General features: G+C 37.2%; 1 protein-coding gene across 5 annotated transcripts in view; it reads left to right on the top strand.

The window, feature by feature from the left end:
* EPHA7 (EPH receptor A7) overlaps nucleotides 1-22,719 on the top strand; it is a 165,571-nt gene that overhangs the window by 38,550 nt on the left and 104,302 nt on the right. For all 5 annotated transcript variants that reach the window (XM_005483969.4, XM_005483973.4, XM_014264923.3 and 2 more), the window contains exons 4-5: nucleotides 16,155-16,310; nucleotides 17,176-17,511. In XM_005483969.4, the coding sequence (XP_005484026.1) occupies nucleotides 16,155-16,310; nucleotides 17,176-17,511 (492 nt within the window). The remainder of the gene's footprint in view (nucleotides 1-16,154; nucleotides 16,311-17,175; nucleotides 17,512-22,719) is intronic.

The raw sequence follows: 22,719 nt of genomic DNA, 5'->3' as shown, positions 1-22,719 counted from the left end.
GTGTACACACATGCCCACAAATTAAGATTCTTCAAATGTGCGTCCTATCTGTACTGCTGCTGGAGTGCAGGAAATTGCCAGCTAGCATTTGTATTCATAGCAAATTAGTTTTCATCACCATCCACATAAATGTCATAATAGCCTAATACAGTCGTAAACAACGTGACTGCACCAGTATTTTATTTTAAATTTAGAGTACTAGTTACAGTACACCAGTTCTTTGCTCAAAAGCTCAAACATGCCAACCTCAGCTTGATATCTCATTCCCTGTAGGCATACATTACTCATTTCGGCTCAGTCACCACGATTTTGTGTGACAAGCTATAAAAAAAACTCTGTAATACTTTGTGTATGGATCTAGGTGGATCCAGCTATTATTAAAGAATTTTGGACAATCCACTGTTTTAATTTCTCATCGCTACCCAGCCTGATAGGAGGCTAGATGCATATGAAAACAGGAGATATTTTATGAGGCTATGAAGCTGGGGGCCATTTGAGGATTACTGATAATTCCAATGACTGGATACTTTATGTTGGCATGCTGGAACAGGTAAGCAAGAGAAGGATTTATTTGAAGCTGCTGCCTGGAGAGCAGTTCCACTGACCATTTGCAAGAGGCTTGAGTTGGCTTTGTAAACATTGTTTGTCTGGTCTTGTTTGAATTGGGGTCAGTGTGCAGTATGTAGGTTGACAGATGGGATACAGGAGTCACAAAAGACCCATATTCTTTTGGACCATTGGCTTGAGGACCTGGCAGGATAGCCTTTGGCAACTGGGCAGTGAGTCCTGGGTCTCCATAGACTATAGTGAGAACTGACTGCACATCACATGTTTAAGCACTAACTGCAATTTAGTGTTGTAAAATCTTGGGAGAAATCACATCCCAAAGGTTTAATCTGTGGCCTGTTGTCAGCTGGCAGTAGAGATCAAGGGACAACTTCTCTAAAATATTCACGCTCTATCACATTGCTGCAGTTTCTGTTGATGTTTCCCTCCCAACAGCCCTTTTTTTCCTGCAGAAGCCCTCAGGTCAGACTCAGGATACCCAGGTCCCAGTCTGACTTTGTATTTAAATCCAGTGTCAGAATTGGCCAACCTTTTTCCTTTGTGTAGCTTTCCTGTCACTGTCTCAGAGGAGACCCATTTGAGATCAGTGGGTCTGCTGGACTGGTGTGCTTGCTGGTGATAAGGAGGGGGGCTGTGTAATGGAAATGTGTCTGGCTGTGTGATTAGAAAAAGTTGGGAAGGGGAGGAACTGAGCACCTGCATGAGGACTGCATGCCTGTTTTGTTTCCCCTTGCTCAGCCCTGTTCCTTGGTTTCTAGTGGATCTCTACAGCCACTCTAGTCCCTGAATTTGTTCCATCTTTGTTATTCTTATTAAATTAACTTCAATTAAAGTTAACTTGTATGTTTTATCATTCAGAAAAAGCCACGAAATATTTAAAGCAAAAAATTGCCAGACTGGGGAAGAAGGAGAGCAATACTAGGGAGCCAGTATATTTTAGGGTAGTGTAACAGAAATGAAGATGGAAATGCATTAGAGGCCAGGGAGATACCAGGGAATGCTTTTTATCAGTGACAGTATCTGCTGTCCCCTGGGCCATTGCCATGACTTTCACGCCTTTGTGAGATATGTTTTATTTCTTACTTGGCAGTCCATCCTTTTGAGAACGAATGAATGAATGATTTTTGAATAGAGCTGCCTAATTAAAAGCCCTACATTCCACCTTTAGTGGAAAACTGAGTTTTGCCATGGGCTGTGAGGGCACTTCTGTAACATGGACAGTTTCTACTGGGAGCTTGCAAACAAGTTAGGTGAGGATGAACTGGGCCTCCTTGCCTGTTATTGACCTTCATAAGAATTTGCTTTTTCTCCTCCTCACTTACATAAACCAGCTTTTGTTTTCTTTTTCTGTTTTCTTTCTGTTCATGACTATAACAACTTGCCTCCTTCATTATTTTTCTTTCAGTGTCTTGCTCTGTTTTCAAGGAATTATACAGCTCCTTGAGCACTGAAGAACCAACTTCTAGACATTAGTCTTTCTAACAAACGTCACAGAGATATTTGAAGAATTATTTGCACAAAAAAATCATTTGAGAAACAAATTGTTCACAATTAGGATGCTGAGTCACCTCTACATCTATTAGATATTTTAAGTAGTGATTTGTCAATCAAAGCCAACAACTAAAGCTTATCTAAATAAAGAATTCCTGTTTACCCCTGATGATGGTGTCACTAACAAGGAGAATAGAGCAATAGGAGTGAACATAGAGCAAAACAGTTTGTCCTGAGGACTTGATGTTCACACTAAATAATTTTCAGGAAGGTGTTATTTGTTGTAGGTCTAATCTGATCCAATTGTAGTTGGAACACATAAGTTTCACTCTTGGAGCACATCTTCTGGTTAATTTCCTCTGAAAACAAACCTGTTCACTTGCTCTGAGATTATGTGGTGGGAACCAAAACACAGTAAACATGGATGACTGGGAAATCCCTTCAAAAGTGCACTCTGCATCCAGACCAAAATGTAAATGTGGATGCATTAGTGTTATATTGGCATTCTTTCTATTCCTTTTTTGTTTTCAAAAGTTGAAACCCAAGACACAAATAGAAAAAAAAATATTATAAAGAAATCCTAAAAATAGAAATTCTGTGTTTCCAAACCCTTACAAGTTTAGTAAATGTTTTAGAATATTGGTATCCTTGAAAATATACCTGACAGCTGGACAGATGCAATGGAGATTGTTCATGTGTCTATACTGTAGTCTTTGCTATGAAATAGCAGTGGTCACAGTGGACCTATGATCTTCCTTGTCTGCCCTGTCTTTATTGCATGATTCAGGTCATCCATTGTCCAAGACACCTATTACTTCAGTGGGCTTGGTTCAAGCCCTCAGGGTATGTAATTACTCAGCTGACTAATGCCAGTAAGTTTTTGGAAATTTGCAGAGAACTATGATTGCACAATTCCAGAGAACCTGGGCCTTGCATGTGCACAGAGCTGTTCTGTTAGGGGTTTTAAAGGATTAAATGTAATAGTAGCATAGACTGAAACAGAATGTGTGATAATCTTAGTTAGCTTGCTTACTGGGCTGAAGCAGCTTGGAAGTGCACAGCATTTTCAGTGAAAAAATCTTTTGTCTGGTTAGATAAATATCCTCTTGTTCTTTAACAAAAATGAAGTTCATGTTTTGAGATTGCGTCGTGCTGGTTCCATAAAGCTTCCTTGAATATCTAACTCCTTTGTTTTGCAGTGGTGTTTAATCACTTGCAGTATCATACACTCTTCAGCCATGCACATTATCCCTTAATTATATACGACTAAGCCCCTCTTGACTATAAGACATGTTGTTTGTTCAAACGCACTTACAAATCCATTTTCTTATCACTTCTTTGCCGAACATTTACACAACGGGGTACTGTTTAAATATGAAAATAAACCTTTTATAAAAAAAATTGTTTGACCCACCCACCTGGCCTCCATCTGTGATTGTTCTGTCTCTGCAATCTGTTGTCTGCTTTTCCTCAGCGTGTTCTTTATCTTTTTGGATGGCTGCTATCTTTGGGCGACTTTGTTGCCCCTCCCTATTTTCTCTGTGCTTAGTAGAAAGTGACATTTTCAAATCATAAGGATCAGCCAGGCAGATTTGATACGCTCTCTGCTATAAGACACACTTCTGTTCAGAGTATGCAATTAGTAAAGACAACTTCATTTCACAGTATCACAACTCATGCTGTACTATTTGGAATTAAAGCATCGTGTGACTCCAAGGAGTTTTATCATAAAAACTAGTACAGATAAATCTGTCAGAATTAGCAATGCTTTTCTTACCACATGCTTACTGAAACGTAGAAGTTTCTTCATGTTTTGTTCCAATTCAGTTTCATGTCAGTGAATTACTATAGTAATGCTTTTCCTTTATGTTTTCTTCATTAAAGGGGAGTTGTGTGTTTGTAATCCCTTAATAAACTGACACTCTAATCTTTAGATAAAGAGGTTAAATCCATTTTTATTTTAAAGGATTATAGTTAAATTCTTACGAAGACAGTTAAATTTCCAGTCTGTGCACTGATAATTTTCTTATTGTCTTCTGTGAACCTGGATATGAATTCTTTCTTAAAGAAATCAGAGTGTATTTTTTGTTTCCTTTCTGGCAGCATTTATGTTTTTTCCCATTCCAAACCAAATGTAACTGTGGAGAACAGTTTCTTTTTTGCATTAAAGTTCCTTCAAAAGCACCACAGTGGATTCAAGGGCATGAGCATGCTTTTTCTGAATAAGTAGGACAATCAGCATTAGATGTAGAAATATCTGAGACCAGGATATGCAAGTAAAGTTATTTTTAGATTCTATAGCACTGTTGTGCTGAAGTGGAGTAATTTCTCTCTTGTGGGTTCTTAGAAGTTGGTCTTTTGTTTGGTTGGATTTGACTGCTGTATAATGATGGCCTTGAGGAATGTGTTACAGAAACCTGTGAAAAATTTTTCTGGATTGAGGCCTGGAATGGTAATAGTAGGTCATTGTCCAAAGGAAACAAAAATGTGTTATTAAGTTATTTTAACTTCATTTCAATTGGAAAGCTTATAGGGATGCCTGCTTCTATTCTATTTCACAAGAAAGCCCTCCAGATTTGTTTCTTGCCAGCCAATTATTAAGCATCATTACAGCTAAATTAAATTAAACATCCACAACAAGTTGAATGTCTCAAAGCTTCAGGAAGAAACAGAACAGATTCATTTGCACCACTTGCTTTACAGAGAACTTTATCCTTGAATCATGGGATCTGAGAGAGATCTGAGACTCCACGAAAAGACCTTCATTATTTCATTAATCCCAAAATGATTTCATGAAAAGATTTCAGATTATCTGAGGCTTTCATAGGAAACTCCTAGATTTTATTTGTATCTGGCGAGCTGTAGGGCAGGATTTTTGGAGGTAATAATCTGTGTGAAAAGGGAGTCTGGCATAAAGATAGAATGATTAAGCTTATTACTGTTGTCTCCACAGAAGTACAAGAAGCTACTCAGGTTATATTTTTACTACCTTTGCATTTTATTAATGCATTGATTAAACATTGTTGCTGTAAGTAGTGTTTCTACTCCTTTTCCACTTTCTGCTCCATTTTGCAACACTTTGTCACTGTGTTAGTGACTTCACAGACACTTAATGGCTGTAGAGTAAACTGGATTGAGGAACCTATAAAACAGCACAAAAGTTAGTTTTACAGTAGAATGTCACAAGGCTTTATACATAAAGCTTTAGTGACATATTAATTATCTTGCCCATATAATAAATTTTTATGTTTTGCAGAAGTAGGTCGCTGTTGGGGAACTCCTTTGTCAGCATAGGTGTGTCTGCATTGTATTTTGGACATCAGTGTTGAGCATTTGAGCAAAACAGACTGTCTGAGTGTTCAGGCTTTTAGAGGCAAGTGTTAGGTGAACTTCATGGCATCCTGGTAAGGAAAACTTGGCCTAGTATGCTCCACCTGGCTTGAGCCAACACTGTCCCACCCATAGCTGTCCATGGATGGGGTCAGGCAGGCAGGTCAAGATGTGGATTCTCCTGGAAGACTGAAAAGGGCCAGATCCAGTCTGAGACAGCCTGAGAAATACCCACCTGCAGGCATCTTCAGTTCCTGGGGCAGCACAAGCCATCTGTCCTCTGCAGCCACCACACTTGCCCATTGAGAAACAGCTCCAAAAGATGAAAGGCAAACTGTAAACCTTGATACTGCACACTTAGATCTCCTTGAGTGGCAGATGTAGCTGCTGACATATTTCAATGATAGACCAAAACTTACCCCTCTTTCTGTTAGGCCTCTGGTGGTAATTTAGAAGTAACTATCAGTAAAGCTTTCATTGCATCTTCCCTTCATCAGTTCATATTTCTTCTTGTAGAGGTTTCTCACTGCTGCTCACAGGAAAGAAGAATAGGGGTAGCCAGGGAGTGAGAGGGCTTTTCAGATATTTGCAAACAGTTTTTGTAAGGTTTTGATGAAAAAAACACGGTGATACTCTGATTAGAAGATTCTGACAGCTGTGCTGGTAAGAGTATGGGTGTTCATTTGGCAAGGGAAATGAGAGCCTTTGTGGGGCTCACGAGGCATTGGAGATGCTCATGTCAGGGGACGTGTTCACTGCTCTGTATAAAAGGTTGTCATATCGTAGTTGTGCCAGAGTGGTGCTGTGTAATAAGGTTGCTATTTAGAGTGTGACCGTCGCTCTTTGTTTTTTTGATTCGGGGTAATGAGGCTAAAAGATTCTAAAATAATGGAGTTTCTTAAAAAAATCAATAAGAGAGTGAAAAAGATCCCAGTCCTACCTAAGTACTCAGTACTTTCGCATCCCACTGTACATTTTTACCTTTGATATCTAGGAATCATATAATTATTTAGGTTGGAAAGGACCCTTGAGATCATCATCTCTAACTGGTACCACAACACAGCCAAATCTACCACTTAACCATGTTCATGAGTGCCACGTCTACACATCTTTTAAATACCTCTGGGGACAATGACTCAACTCCTTCCCTGGGCTGTCTATTCCAATACTTGCAGCCCAGAGAAAAAAATTTTTTCTTACAGCCAAATTAAAACCTCCTCTAGCACACCTTGAGGACATTTCCTCTTGTCGTGTTGATTGTTACTTAGGAGAAGAGGCTGACCCACACCTCCATATAACCTCCTTTTAGGCAGTTGTAGAGAGTGATAAGATCTTCCCTGAACCTCCTTTTCTCCAGGGTAAACAACTGTGGTTCCCTCAGCTGCTTCTTATAAGATTTGTGCAACCTGACCCTGTTGCTTTTCTCTGGACTTGCTTCAGCACCTCAATGTTCTTGTAGTCAGGGACCCAGCATTGAACACTGTAATAGAGGCTAAAGATTTTCTTGTTAAATCCAAAGGCCTTTGCTACATTGGAAAGTCAGGTAAGAAGACCCAGAATACCATGGAAATCTTGTTGGCTTGAAAGTCAAAGACTTGTTTTAATGTTATTTAAAAATTATTTTCAAAATTATTTGCCAGTGATCAGATTTTACTGTATTTTTATTTAGAAAACAAGCAAACCCAAAATACTTGCCCCTACTCTTCCAAAAATCAATTATTTTCATTACTGTTTTGATGTTTTTCATTCTTTTTACAAAACAACAGGAAACCTTACCTAAGGCACACTGGCAATACCAAATCCCAAGTGTGCATTGGACACCTCGAAATGTTAATTTGTGTATGGGCAGACAAGGTATGGCTGTACAGAATCTGTTTGAAATCAGAGTTTAGTCACAGAATTTCCTCTGTCAAAAGTCCCTGATGAACTCAGTGAGTTGTTTAAGTGGCAATATTGTACGAGCTTCATTGTTTGAGCTATGCCCTAGAATAGGGAAGCAAAAAAGTTAAAGAAAAATCTCATGAAAGCAATCTATTGTATTAATTTCATCATCACCACTGGGTTGGGGTGGGTGGGGGTTTTTTGTTTGTTTGGTTTTGGTTTTATTTTATTTTATTTCAGCTGTTTGAGTTGAATTTTATATTAATAAAAAACAAAATCAAACAAAACAAAAAAGCCAAAACAAAAACAAAAACCCAACCAAAAAATCATTACAAGAATGTGACAAATTTAGCATGAATTTTTTGTTTATCTGTATAGAAAATAAGTGCCACTTACATCCAAGTTTGCACAGACAATTTCTTTTTGGTACAGCAGTTCTCTGTTGCCTGCTGATACATCCAGAGATGTGTTATTCTGCTCAGTTAGATAATCCTACAAATTTCCTATCAGACCATCATATCTTTCACAACATAAAGCTATGATAACAAAATAAAGCTAACATACAAACTGCATAAAGCTAACATACAAACTACATGGTTTGTAGTTTTAGATTTGCTGAATTCTTAGTCACTATAGTTTTACCGGATTCTATTTTTAGTAAAAATTTCAAAAAATTTTAACTGAATATTACCATTTTAATATAAGAGGAAGGAACAATAACCAAAACCTAAAGGTGCAGAAGCTATCTGCATCTTTATCCTTAATTTTCTGACTGGTTGAGAACCTTCTGTGGAAGACAGATAAAATTTATACTGCTGACAATATTTCAGGCATGTAGGCGTATATTCTTTTTTTTTGTGATGAACCTATACCACGTCCTGCAAAGTGTGGAGCCTTTGCTGCCAAACTGGCTAATGAGTTGAGCTGTCACTCAACTCTGGGCAGAAGCTACTCAAGCACCTTGCAAACCTAATCTTGAGGGAAGGGCATGGTTGCACAAAAGGGGAGAAATAAGAAAAGAATGAACAGGAAACTCAGAATATCTCTTCTCCTTTATTTTTCTAACCCACCTTTCAGGTTTGAACTCTGTAGCATAGTAACAGAGTTACATACCTCTGCTTCTTTAGTTTGTTTGTATCTCTCATATGTTAATTTCCCCCAATTTTTATGGTGGCTTTATATTTTTCATTTCCAGGAAAGTTAATGAGAGGCACATGCCTTATCCTTGTATAGTGAGAATTTAGAGAAACATTATGTCATAGCCTCAATGCACAACTTTTAACTCACCCAGTTAATTAATTCTCCTCAGAATATTATAGCGTGTCTTTAATTGCCATTTAGATGTAGTCTTTTATGTGCTGATTCAGAATGATTAGATTCAAAGTAATTTTGCTGTAACAGGATAGTGACATTGGTATTCTTTGATTTGTAGGATATGTTCTTCAATCTGATTACCTTGTCCTTGTCTATAAATTAGCCAGGAAAACAGCAGAGTACTGCTTGGTTCCTATGTTTCTTTGCAGCTAGATAAGTTAAAAAGACACGTATGCTGTCAGGCTTACTTGTGGGGCTCTGTTTTGTTTGGTTTGGGGTTTTTTTAAGCAGATTTACAGAGGGGTGAAGCTTTCACTTCATTCAGTGGAAAAATCAGAGCAAGTTACTATTACCTAGCAAGGATTCCCTTTCTGGATCTCTGTGTTTGTGACCAGCAGTATGTGAACATCTCTCAAAAGACATTGGCAGGATTTTGGAAAACAAGAGCATCATAGGCTTGGAAAATGAATATGAGGTCTGAGAGATTCCTGACAGGCAGCAACAAACATTCAGTGAATGATGGTATGCAGCCTTGGGACAGCCCTATTTAGATATGTCATTCACACTATAGCTTAGGCACTATTAAAAGTCCTGAGTTTACTCTGAATAAAACATACCACATAGTTCCTTAGTTGAAACATGAATAATCTTTAGATGTTATTGCAGTTTAAAAAATCAAGCTAAAATAAACTTCTTTTTCAGTTGGACATTTAGCATTGCATAGTAGTTAGACAAAATACTATAGTCTAAGCTCCTTATAAAACAATATATATTAGGTGCCAGAGAAGGCATAACAGATGCCATCTCTCACCATAAAAGTAATTTACAGTTTCAAACATAGCCGTGACTGGAACATACACAAATTATTGGAAAAGGGGATCAGAGGTTATGAAGTCTCTTTTTGTTACTAGATTTCTTGTGTCTAATATTTCACATTGAAATCTGCAGTTGGGACTTGTTTTATAATGCTTTGCTTTCAGTTTATCTAAACGTTTTAGAGACTTCAGCTACAAAGTGCCTTTGGCCAATGTGATCTACCAGCCAAGTATCCCATAAGAGAACAATGCCCCCAAAATGTTTTAATTTTTTTTTTTCTTGACACTGTGAAAGGTTCAACCTTTTGCATTTCTAATGTCTGCCATGCTAAATTGTCATGTGTTTGTAGCAGGTTAATACAGAAGGGGGTTGACAAATCTTTCTATAATCACTACCCCGTGTTGCTTTTTATCCTTGTCTGCTGCTCATTTTGGTTGTGAAAAACCCTAATATATCAGTGACAGGAGGTCTGGATTTGTGGCTTACTGTTATAATTACTCCCACTGAGGCACTGTCAATAGGATTAAAATAAAGATTCTAGACCTGTCCATCGTAGATGAGGTCAGCAACACTAGCAGTGGGAGTACTGTTTCTGCAAGCTGTGCTTTTAGTCCTGAGTTATGGAACCATAGACATTATTATGAAGCAAATATTTGAAAGCTCCAGTGGAGAAAGACCAGTTCTTTTTTTTTTTTTTTTTTTTTTTCTGCATTAGCTAAACTATCCATCTGTAATAAATAATCTAACAGCATCCATCTATGTCCTGGCCATACATATATGTATGTTAATTTTCAAATTTATCTGAGCCCCAGAGAGTTTCAATTACAGAACAATCCATTTTGCATTTTATAATTAATAAAGTCTTTGCAGCTGCATAACTTCATCCAGGAAACATCTGCATGCACTCTTTGTGTATACATCATTTCTGTGAAAAGAGGGTTAGCTGAATTCTCTTTAATTTTCTCAGGCTTGGAGAAGGTAGAAAGGTAGGGAGTTGATTAAGATAATGGAAACAAATCATAAAAATGGCAAGTCATGCCCACACAGATATTAAACAAATTCTACTCACTGCTTGTGGGGAAAAATACAATGCATAGGATCAGTTATAGTCAACTAATTCAAGTGAGGAGAGAAAAGGACTCGGGGAAATCCTGAGCCCTTCCAAGATGGGCAGTCAATCTCCCACGGTTCTCAGTGGGACCAGCCTGGTACCCCAAGTTCATAGGTAATACTGATGTTGTTGAAAATCTGTGATTACTCCTTTGTCATCCTTTGACACTGGCTCTGAAAAATGTTGTTTTTTAAACATTAGTTTCATCTTAGCTTGCATAAAACTGTCACATCACCAAGGCTTACTAGTGATGGCAAACTCAGGGAATGGTGTGCAAACCAGAGTAAATAGGCAAGCTCTCTTTCTCTGCTAGCACAGTATGCCATCTTTATTCTTATCCTCTTACACCAGTCTACTTTTTTATAATGGGATTAAACAGTAATTATATGAAAATAATTAAAGAGGTGAATGCACTAAACTCAAAAGTTAATTATCAAAAACCATGTTCAATCAAGTGTCTGACATGCTGAAACAATTGTGGGGCCTTTAAGTCTTGAGCTAATATACCACCTGGAAGCCTTACACTTTAAAAAATGGAGGTTTTTATAAAATTGTTTATTGTAGTAGCAAATAATTTGCTTGATTAATGTGTCAGTGCCCTATAACTGTTTATTCTTTCTCCTTTGCTTATATAAACAGTAATTGTTACATGTGTCACTCATATCCCTCGCCATATTTCTATCATTGCTCCCAATAAGTTCCCTAGCTATCCTAGACACAAAATGAATCTCATAGTGTTTTACAGTGAAAAGACTACATAAAAATGGATAGTACTTAACACATCCTTGTTTTCCTTTCTTCCATGCACAAGTGAGACTCCAGACTGCTCTTTGTTGCCATCTACATCTGCTTTCATTCCCTTGTCCAGAGGTCCTTGGACTCTTTTTATACATGTGAAAAGAAACATATACATTATTTGATCTCTAGCAGGCCACTAAAGCATGTGATGAGCTCACAGCAGAGAAGCTGCTATTTTTCTCCATTAGGTGCAGTCAGCAGCTTATGCCGCAGATGTGGCATCATAGTTCTTGTTAGAGTGTGTTAATTCCACAGTATTTACTTTTGGCTTTGCAAAATTCCATTCTTTACAGTATTTGTGTGGCCTCTTAAGGGATCCCAAACATACTGGCTAAAAATGTTTGCAAATGCCCTGACTTCAGCATATGCTGAGCACGTTTCCAAATGGGCACTGCGCCCTGATGCCCCAGCCGTGCCAGCCCCCACTGTCACCATACATCCTTGTTATGGCTGAGTGCTACTGGATGTGCCAGAAGAAAGCAAGTTAGACCAAGCCCAGAAAGACTGCTAGTATGATTTTCTGGAGGGTCTTTTATAGTATAGTGTACTGCTTTATCTAGGGCTTCCTCACTCTCAAACCACAACTCCAGGAAAGCTCTGTTGTGCGAGAGATTTTGTTCACATTGTCTTTGTAGTTCACACCGAAACTCTGCCAGCTCTCCAACAAGAAAAATCTCAGTTTCATGGACGAGTTGAGAAGGTTTGCCCTGAGGAGCAGCCATGGCTATTGCAGATAATTGAACAAGTCCATAGAGCTGGTCAGCCCTGGGAGGGTCAGTGATGGACAGTCCCTAAAAGTTTTGAGGCTAAGATACTAAGCCATGAATTGTGCCTTGACTGAAACAACATTTTCTTCTGTATTTATTGTTGATTTTGTCGTATATGGGGAAAGAATTAAAACCGAATTGTGTTGTTTTAAGCTGGTTGAGGTCATGCAGGTAGGTGCTATTCTGTGTCTTTGTGCTGTCAGTAACCTGTAAGACTTTGGAGCAGCTGTTAGAACAAAATAGGAGCTTCATCTGGGAAGAGCTGTTCTAATAAATTAGCAGCCATAAACGACACAACAGAGTGAATGGAAGAGAGTTGTATTTTGTGCTGCCTTTCTTGCCTTTCTCCCCATCCCTGTACTGCCATTTGTCATACCCCAGAAGTCCTTCAGTTGCGAAACTAGTGCTGGTTCTTAACTTCCTTGAGGAACACCAAATGAGTGCACATTTTAATCAGATCAGCAATGATGAGGATTAGAACTACAGCATCAGAGTGCCATCTGACCAGTTATATCCCCCCTGCATATTTTCTGTCATTGCTTGAGTTCTATGCCTTGACTTATAATTTAGGCTCCCTTTATAGGGAAGAAGTGCAGCTAATGAGTGCTTTTCTGTACTAATGAAATGAAATATTAAAATGGTTGTGTGATCAAATGTCTTTTGAGTTGCCTGAAGCTTTGCCATGAGATACTTTTGTGAAAAAGTAGCTGTATTTATCACTTTTAGATTTGCATGTACAGAGCTCGGAGTGTTGTTTGGCTACTGTGTTTGTTGTTGTTTTTTTGCAATAACCATTTTTAGTGTTCCTTGTGGAGGTAGCAGCAGTGGGGATTTTATGCCACCTGTCCCTGTAATCTTAAAAATATTACATGAAGAACTAAATTGAATCAAAATATGTAGAAAGAACTAAAATAGTGTAGAGCAAAACAATCTATCTAAATCACTCATAAAATAAAAAAAATCCACCATGGCAATTTGGCAAGGAAGGACAAAAGGGAATGGAAAAAAAGAATCAAACCAGTATTTTTGAATTATTCTTTCCCATCTGTTATCTGTGTAACTGACTGGCAAGTTCTCACACCTTCATAAGTGGTCTGTGCAACACCATGTTAGGAGAGTTGTCAGTTGTAATTTTCTTTGCAATGACAATGGTATGTATTAAGAACAGATAAGGACCCATAGACCCCAGTTTTTAGGCAATTGAAGTATTCTACTGTTAGCCTGAAAAAAAAAAAGTGAGAAATTTAATTTTATGAAGAAAGATGGGAGGATAATTTAGTTGTATTCCTCCAATGAGTACCTTTAATTATAGTGTACAGTCCTGCATATCCCCCTTTCTGAAGAACTACAAAGTTTTAAAAATCCTATTTAAAAGTACTGTTTTCATACTGTTAAAAAATTCAGTTCTAGAATATTCTGCCCCTTATAACTCTAAGATTTATAGGTTAAAGGGGTGGTTATTAAATGTGGTCACAAACCTCTCAGTGGACAAAAAGCTAATGGAATGGTAGCAGGATATGAATGCCTGAACTTGCTGCCTGTGTTATGCTGTGCGGGAGAATAATTGGCTTTCAGTCATGTAAACTAGTCACAGACACTCAGATCCTTTGAACTCTAATAACAAATGAAATGCACACTTACTTTAAATAGTGAGTGACTAAGCATATAAATGTCTTGATCAAGTCATCAGCAAAAAACAAAAAAAAAACCCAAAAAAACCCAACAAACCAACAAAAAAAAAAAAAAAACAAACCCAAAAGTGAAAAGGGGTCTTCTGTTTACATTTTTTTATTTCTGTCTGAAATCTTTATTTTACTCTCTGCATCTTTGCCATGTAATGTTCCCTGCTGAGAAGGACAGACTGGAAACACAGTAGGGAACTTTGCCTTTTAAGTTGCTCTTTGCTTTGCAGAGGGACTACATGTTGGAAGTTCCGGTGTATTTGTCCAGTGTTTTGTTTGGTATAAGAGAAACATGACAATTTAAGAAAGGCAGGAAACTATTATGTGGTAATTTTAGCTACATTTCTATTGCAAGTACTAAAAAAGTGGACAGAAGTTTAAATACATTTCTTAAGGTACGTGTATACAAATCTGTTCAGCTTTTGTGCGCTTCGGTCAGAAAATTCTGAAACAACCTTGGATGAAGCTATAAAAGGATAATTTTGAGTTGAATTTGCCACATGCCTGTTGAATTCACAGGTCATGTTTATCTAAAATGCTTCTCTAAAATTCTTTTTGTTGTCTTTTCTAAAGAGCATATATAACAGCTCCTGTGGCAAAATCAAGTTATAGCACATTTTACATGCAGGACTAGATTTTCTTCTAATGCAAACTTGTGCCCCGTTGTCAAAATCAAAGGCTACAAGCTTTGCATGCTAATTGGCTCTGCCAAATAATTTAGCTTCCATCCACTGGAAGCTAAAATATTTTTTAACACAACAAACTGTAAATGTTATGCCTATTTTAAGCATATTTTTCTTAAAAAGCTTAGTATATTTATAGACTAATAGACAGTCTGAATGTCCTACTGTTGTTATCCATTGTTGATTTACTTAATTCACCAGCTTTTATCTGTTGTTGTCTTAATTATTTCTGCATTTATTTTTTTTCTCTGTTGCGTAAAATTAATCAGACTAATATGACTCATGTTGCTTTAGCTAACACTATGGGTCCAGTCCAAAGGCTATTAAAGTCAAAGGTACTCCTCATTGACTTAGTGAGCTTTGGATAAAGTTCATTGTTTTCATGCTCTTTCCATCACTGCAGTACCAAGCAACTGAAATAACTGTTCCAAATATCAGTGTCTTTTGATACTTTGCATTTCTGTTCTGAGAAAATATCCAAGCAAATATGAATGTAACCAAAGTAAATTCTCTCCCTCTGAATACAGAATGACTATTTAACTAGATTTAATATTTTGATACCCAGTACAAAGTTTCACCCTCTGTCCCTTTCCTTTGCATACAGGTGATAGCTTAAGAAGGTTAGACTGTCTGTTAGGGTTGGAAGGAAAAAAAAGGAGTTAAATAGTCTGGTTGAAAATACTTCTGCTTTATGAGAAGGTTCTGGAGGACTTTTGTGTTTTGTTTTGCATGTTGACAGTGTTTGTAAGTTTGCCTGTAACCTTGGTGTTGAAACTGAGTGTTAATCTGTTTTCAGCTTTAGTGTTGTTGGATCCCCACTTCTCTCTTCCTCATTCCTTACAGTTCTCATAGTTTATGCATTCTTAAGTTGTCTGTCTAGGTTGCAGTGCTCTGCTTGCAAGTCTAATGGTTGATGTGTTTCATGTGTGTTTCTGCCTTGGGAGCTGTGGCAGTAGCTGCAAGAAGTATTTCTAAACATCAGCGTTGTAACACAACACATTTTTTGGGTTCACAGTGAGCAAACCAAAGCAAGAAGTTCTCTTGTTTTTCCCGTTGTCTTCCTTTTGTCTTTTTCTTGAAACTTTTAATAAGTTAATTTCAACCTACTTGTGTCCTTCTGTGAAACTGGGAAAACCAATTGAGAAGTTTCTGCTGTCTGCTTTCTTCCTCTTTCTTAATGTTCTTACCAGAGTTGTCTTTTAAGCAAATGTTCATGCCTTGTTCTTTCTTCAGGATCAGGGATTTCTGGTGGATTACAGATTCTTTGGATTTCTGAAATCAGGGAAGAATAAATTTTGCTCCAAAACAACTAGTTCAGATGCTGTAAACGCTTCAGTGGCCTTAGCAGATCTCTAGAGTGTTTTCCTTTTGTTTAGGCCTATTGCAGCCCCCCAAATATTTCACAACATTATTGTACTTTTCTTTGGTGAAAAACAGTTGCGTCTTGTATTTATGTGGCCCTCTGTTTTAAAAAATTGTACTGCCAGCTGTTATGATACATATAATGTATACTTGAACTCATAAAAATGCCACAAAATCATTAACAGCATCATGTGAAGAAAAAGAAATTGTGAGCTTATCTTGCTTGAGCCAGCATAACAGAGTGGGCAGTTTAGGTGTTTACAGAAATGTGCACCTCATGTGACAGAAGCAAAAAGAGACAGGATAGAAGTCCCTGCAAATCGAAATCTTAATTTGTTTTGTTCTGCTTTAGCTTGTGGCCGTGGGTTCTACAAATCCTCCTCACAAGATCTGCAGTGCTCCCGCTGCCCCACTCACAGCTTCTCTGACAAGGAAGGATCTTCCAGATGCGACTGTGAAGATAGCTATTACAGAGCACCTTCTGATCCACCATATGTCGCATGCACAAGTGAGTGAGTCATGAATTTAATAGTAAAGGACGTTGCTTAACCAACCAGGTGCAGCCACTTGCAGCGAGTAGTTTTGTCTGGCTTTTCCTGGGTTTGAAAAGTACATTTGCAATGGTAAAAGAAACTGAAAGGCAGAAAAAGCGTTGACAGTGAATACAGAATCAGCATAAATATAATTTTCAAGTTTGCTTGGTACAGCTTTGGAAAACATCCCATATTGCATAAGTGCATAACTCACTGTAATAGATGTAATACAGGCCCAGTTCTCCCCAAATTGTCTCAGACAATATGCGTTATGTGATATAATACCAAAATTAGTAATGTGAAAAATGAAAAGTAGCCTCTGTGGAGCTGCACTTTGATTGAACTGTAATTGGATCTGACTTAACCTTCTAACTGCAAATAGATTGGCTGACACAGATTGGTGGTTCAAATAGTGGAAGTCTCTTAAATTCAAAATATCACTAAATATCTCTGTAAATCATATCATAGCTGATAACAAAAACTAGATGCAGCTTGTGCAGCATGTTTAGAAGAGATGAACAAACCCCATGTGGAAAACCTGTAAAAGAGAACTTTTAAGGTATATTAACTATTCCTTTTAATTATGCAGAAGAGAAACAGCTAAAAATCAGTTGCAGTAAATATACAGACAGTTGTTATTCTGATGTCTTAATGGAAAATAAATAAAGGTCTTATCAAATGAGTTCAAGAATGCTTTTATGCAGCCTGTACTAAAAATAATGAAATGCTTATGTGAAGAAAAATTCTTCAAGTGTTTTCTGTCTCAGTAATTAAAATGCTACCTGTGTGTCCCACTCTGGTTTTGTGTAATTACCCTGGACTTCTTTGTGTATTATGCAGGACCTCCATCTGCACCACAGAACCTAATTTTCAATATCAACCAGACGACCGTGAGTTTGGAGTGGAGTCCTCCCGCTGACAACGGGGGAAGAAGCGATGTGACCTACCGCATCTTGTGCAAGAGGTGCAGCTGGGAGCAGGGCGAGTGTGTTCCCTGTGGGAGTAACATTGGATATATGCCCCAGCAAACTGGATTAGTAGATAACTATGTCACTGTCATGGACCTGCTAGCTCACGCTAACTACACGTTTGAAGTCGAAGCTGTGAATGGGGTTTCTGACTTGAGCCGTTCCCAGAGGCTTTTTGCAGCTGTCAGTATTACCACCGGCCAAGCAGGTAAGCTTTCATCACTTACGAATCTCGGCACTGTGAGACTGAAGGAAATTTGGAACATGCAAACTGTAGGTGCAGTAAATCAGGAGCATGTTTAGTGTGCTCTGGCTCATTAATCTTTTCGCCTTGCCAGCTATTTAATTTGAGCTTATACTATTTCAGGATAACCTGTCCTGTTTCTTGGCCTCAGGATTGCTTTCAGAAAGCATTCACAGAAGACTTAAAGAAGATGTGCAGCTTTGTTATTAAATAGAGTTTCTAAACTTAGGAACTTTTTTTTTTTATTTTGTTCTCACATAGTTAATTCTCTAGTATTTGAAGATAAAAAAATATATGTGAGAGTTCTATGCAGACTTCCTTTTTGAATTTTTAAAACATGTATGGGACTCCTAGGTCACTGGAAGATGATTTGGATTCCTGATGGTGTTTTCAGTGTTAATGTTTGCCCTCAGGACAATATTTCTGATTTATCTTATATTTCCAGATATTTGATTATGAGATGCAATGAGAATGTGATCATTATTCTTTGTTTCTTCTATTTATCATAATCTGACAGGTGAAATGTCAGGGGAAATAAAATCAAACCAGCATATTACCCCAGGGAAAAAAAGGGCTTTAGTTGTCTGCAGCTGAACAAAAAAAAAAAAAAAAAAAAAAAAAAAAAGAATTCTCAGATGCAGGTTTCTGAACTGGCCAGTTGCTTTTTGATAAAATTGCAGACAATAGTATGCTGTGTTCCTAAAGGGAGGATAGTAAAGTTAACCTTTTGTGATTTTAACAATCTTAAACAAAATATTATTTGCAAGATCTGGCTTCTAAAGAAATATTAAATAGTATTTTTACTATTACTTTTCATGGTAAAAGAAAATATAAAGTGAATAACTAATGTGATTCTTGCTGTAAGAACAGCTGACTAATATTTTAAAGGATACCTCATACTTATGTCGTGGAGGAAATTTCAATGACTGTGAATCATGGGTTTGTTTTTTTTTTAGTGCAGTAGAAATGATCCCCTAAAGTAATGTTTTGAACTAAGAACAAACTCACCAAACAGGGTAAACAAACAAGAAAAACTGTAATTATTTTGGACTTTAAAGATAATAATCTCAAAAAAAAAAGAAGGGACAAGAGATTTAGTTCAAAACCTTCCTTCCTTCCTTCCCCCCAAATTTAGGATAGTTGATATGGTTGTTGAAGGTAGGCTGGAGTGTTTAATCTCCCTATAGTGCTTTTATGGATTCCAAGAGCACGTTTTACATTATTTTGGAGCCATCTCTGTGGCTGAAAGGATTGGTCTCTATGTTCATTCAGTTCTTGAAGTTTATTATGAGATTTTCAGCACAGAAAACTTACTCTGAGACTATTTTTGTACCACAGATGTTATTATTTTGGCACCATGATTTTTCATCTTCAAAATAATTCTCTAAACATGCACAGGTGGACAGTGTTCTGCTCTCTGTAGATGACTGTACAGAGCTATCACATGAAGAAGAGGATTTGGACTTTTTCCTATTTAGCTGAATCAAATTGGCTTTACTTTATGTGCTTTGATGGTTCAGTGTCACACAGGGTAAAGGAAGCACCAGTGCAATTTAGTGGCTAGTACCACATCTCAAGGAGATGAAAAAGCCTTTATCAAAAGTTTGTTTTCTCCAGGACAGCTCATTATTGTTCATCATTTTGTGTTGTCATAGTCAAGGATTTAGAGGGCTTTTATTAGGCCAGAAGCTATAATATGGTTATCCTGTTCTATCTTAAATGTAACACAAGCTGCGTGATTTTATGAAATGATGCTCGCATCCAGCCCAGAGATGTTAGTGAAACTATAGCTTGCATATATATTAGAGGCAGCATCTAGACTTTACTAAAGATTTAATCAAAAATCTTCAACATCCTGGACAAGCTTTGTAAGAGCATGAGGTGGGAGATCTGACTTCATTCCTTCCCTACTCTCTGGTTTCCTGTGGGATTACACACAGACCAGCATTTCCCAGGATTTGACACTGTTTAGAGAAAGGGTATGACTGAAGCTTTGCCTGTTTAGCACTTCTGAATGTAAAGATTTAGAGGCTTCCAATTTGGCATCTAAATGGAATATACGTGGAGGATGGATTTTGGAAGAAAAAAATTACTTTAAGCTCTTTTTGTTGCAGTTTTCTCTGTAAAACGAAGGTAACCTTCATTTTTCCTTACCAAGCTTTTCAAGATTTTCTGATTAGAAGTGGCACATAAATGCAGATTTTTTTTTTTCACAGAATCACAAAATTTGTGTTAAAGAAAATACAGACGTTCAGAACAAATGCATTTAGCAAAAGACCTCTTCTACATTATTTTTGCAACAGCATGTTTTGGATCCTAATACTGATTTCTTTGGTTTCTCAAGGAGGAAAATATTTTAGGTGGAACAGATTGATGACTATAATTGAACAGAAAGAGACTGGTTGCTCAAAGGAAACTGTTATGCTTCTGTGTTTCTCTTTTATTTTACTATAGAGAGAAAGAAAATGTTGGATTTATTTATAGCCAAGTAAACTAGGATTCATGCAGCTCTTATTTGTTCCTGTGTGACTGTTCTATACTTCTGGAAAAACTGACTTTTTTCTGTGCCCATATAGCTTTTTATGTGTGTAAATGTGTCTAACTAAACCTTCTTCACATGTTATTATGCTAACACAATAGGTGGCTATATATAATTACTGGGTTCACCAGTTGCACAGAGGATTGCAATGAGATTTTCCCTTTGTAGTTTTGGTTTAATTGAATTGCTCCTTTGTGTCCATAGTCCCAAAATTCAAATCATTGTGTAATGATAACAGGAAATTATTGATAAAAGAATGGGGTTATAGAATATATTCAGTGTTTCTTCGCCCACATATAACAAGCTTCTGATGAGACAAAGAGAGCATGCCACATAAAAGAGCCAGGTGGTGGATAAAAACCTATTTGTATTTGTGGAAATAATACTATAAAATGACTGCAAGTGGGTAGGTATCATTTCACATCACTTATATATATATTTATATATATACACATATGACACATTGCTGTTCATTCCTTGTTTTAAAAAGACTTTGTGACTAGGCTATCAATTGTCATGCGGCTTATTTTTGTGCTTCAGCCAAGAACCATGAGGCTTTTGGTTTTGCTTTGTTTTCTTTTTTTTTTGACAAGATTAAGTACACAAAGTCCCCTAGGAGTAAACCATCTTGTTTCATATCTTGCCTATCCCACATCATATAAGGAATACAGGATGTCATCCCAGTACTGCAAGCTGATCTATGGGAACCCCTGCATCCTTGTAGAATTCAGATTTGAATGTGAATAAACTCTAGTTACAATAAAAAAAATAAAGAGCTGCACCTGGCGAACAGCTGACAAGCCCTACCTTTGGAAGAATGGGTTTTTACCAAATATAAAATTGACCACTTCCCTGATAAGATATTCCCCTTTCAGTTGCACTGGTAGTTCCTTTGGATCCATCAAATTCCTTACCAAATTTTACATTTTTTCCATACAACACCCAAAAGGTGAAATTGGGTAGGTTTCACTGCAGATGAATATTTGTTGTATTTTGGCATTCATACTTTTTCATTTTACAAAATACGCTTCAATAATAATTTTATAATTTTTCTTTTGACATTTTTGCAAAGATAGTGTGTTTTTAAAACTGTCTTTCTGCATCCTTTCCTTTAGGATCTTTCTGAATTAACAATGGCCTCATCTCTGGAAAGGAGTTATATACACCCAACCTTCCCTGGCCTTGATAAAACTTAGGTTATTTTGAATGAATACCAAGATTTATCAGGGTTTGAGAAAATATGTGTCCTGAGCCAGTTTAAATTGTCTTTATAGTCATTGAAAAGAAAAATCACATCCAAGGGGACTCTCATCATGCCTTATTACTGTAACTAAGACAAACAGAAGTAAAATGTGATGCCAATAACTGTCCCTACATGTACTCATTGCTTTTGGGCAGGGAGCACTTGCTAATGCTTGCTGCTTCTTCACAGCAAGAAAAAGGTGCCCCATAGCACTCTTAGGTCATGCTGTGCCTTCAGATGCACTTAATGCTGACCACTTCAAGTGGTTTAAAAACCCTGATCCAGTTCCATAATCAAGGCTTACTCTTGAAAAATATTTTTTTTAGTAACAATTTCCTTTGCATATGTTGATTTGCTGCTATTCCATTTTTACATCTTAGAGTTCAGTTTTAAGACCTTTTCCTACAAAAAAATTCCAAATTTCACAGTTAAAGTTAAAAAAAAGAAAGCTGAATTTGTGAAATTGGCATTAACCCAGCAACTTGAACTGAAAAAAATATTGCATGCTATAAAATCATGGCTATTATCAGCAGCACCGTTGATTTACATGACAGGAAGAAATGGCTGAATGCATAAATGCAAATCTATGGGATGGGCTCTGCCCTTTCTTAGATAATTCTGAAGTCTCTCTAAGTAAGAGAGACACTTCACATTCTCTCATGTTACATTCTCCTTTTATTCTTGCTGCTTATAATTTTTCTTTTCTTTGTTTCTTTTCTCTTTTTCCCAGCTCTCAATTATCACTACTCATTTTTTAAAGTCTCTTCTTTCATAGCCTCTGCACTACTGACCATCTCCTTGTTTCCTGTTCCTGTCAGTCCCACGTAAGCCTGGCTTTTCTTCAGCGATGAGCTGTCCCCCAGCAGAGGCAGCAGGCAAGAGGATTGATCCTGCAGCTTTCCCAGTCACTGTGACCTCAGTGTTCTAGTCCTATTCTCACTTCCCTCCTTTCACCAGGCCATTTTGGTTTCTTCCCATAGTGCCACCAAGTTGTTTTAATCTACCTTCATCTGCATCTTCCATCCAATGTTCACTTCTGGTGCTACATGACAGCTTATTACAAATAGCTTCAGTGTTCAACTAAACATTTCTTCAATGTTTTCCCATTTCAGTGGACTTCATTTAGCTATAGGTTCCCTTGGCTATTTCCTGCTAATGACTTTACTTTTTGAGCTATGCTTCATCTCCTAACGTCCAACTGTAGATCAGTTTTCACACATTAATATGGCTACGTCATCAGTATATATTTTTTTAAAAGCAATTCCTCATGTAAAAAGAATTCAGATTATAAAAAATAATGTTTTCTTTTTACCCAAAGTGTTTCACTTGTTGAGCTGTGGGAACTATTTTACAAAGTGTCACTTTTCGAATGTAATATTTACTAAGTGCT

This window comes from Zonotrichia albicollis, chromosome 3 (assembly GCF_047830755.1).
Source record: "Zonotrichia albicollis isolate bZonAlb1 chromosome 3, bZonAlb1.hap1, whole genome shotgun sequence".
In the NCBI taxonomy this organism is placed as follows: Eukaryota; Metazoa; Chordata; class Aves; order Passeriformes; family Passerellidae; genus Zonotrichia; species Zonotrichia albicollis.
The sequence above is the reverse complement of the archived record's forward strand: the minus strand, read 5'-3'. Positions and strand labels throughout refer to the sequence as shown.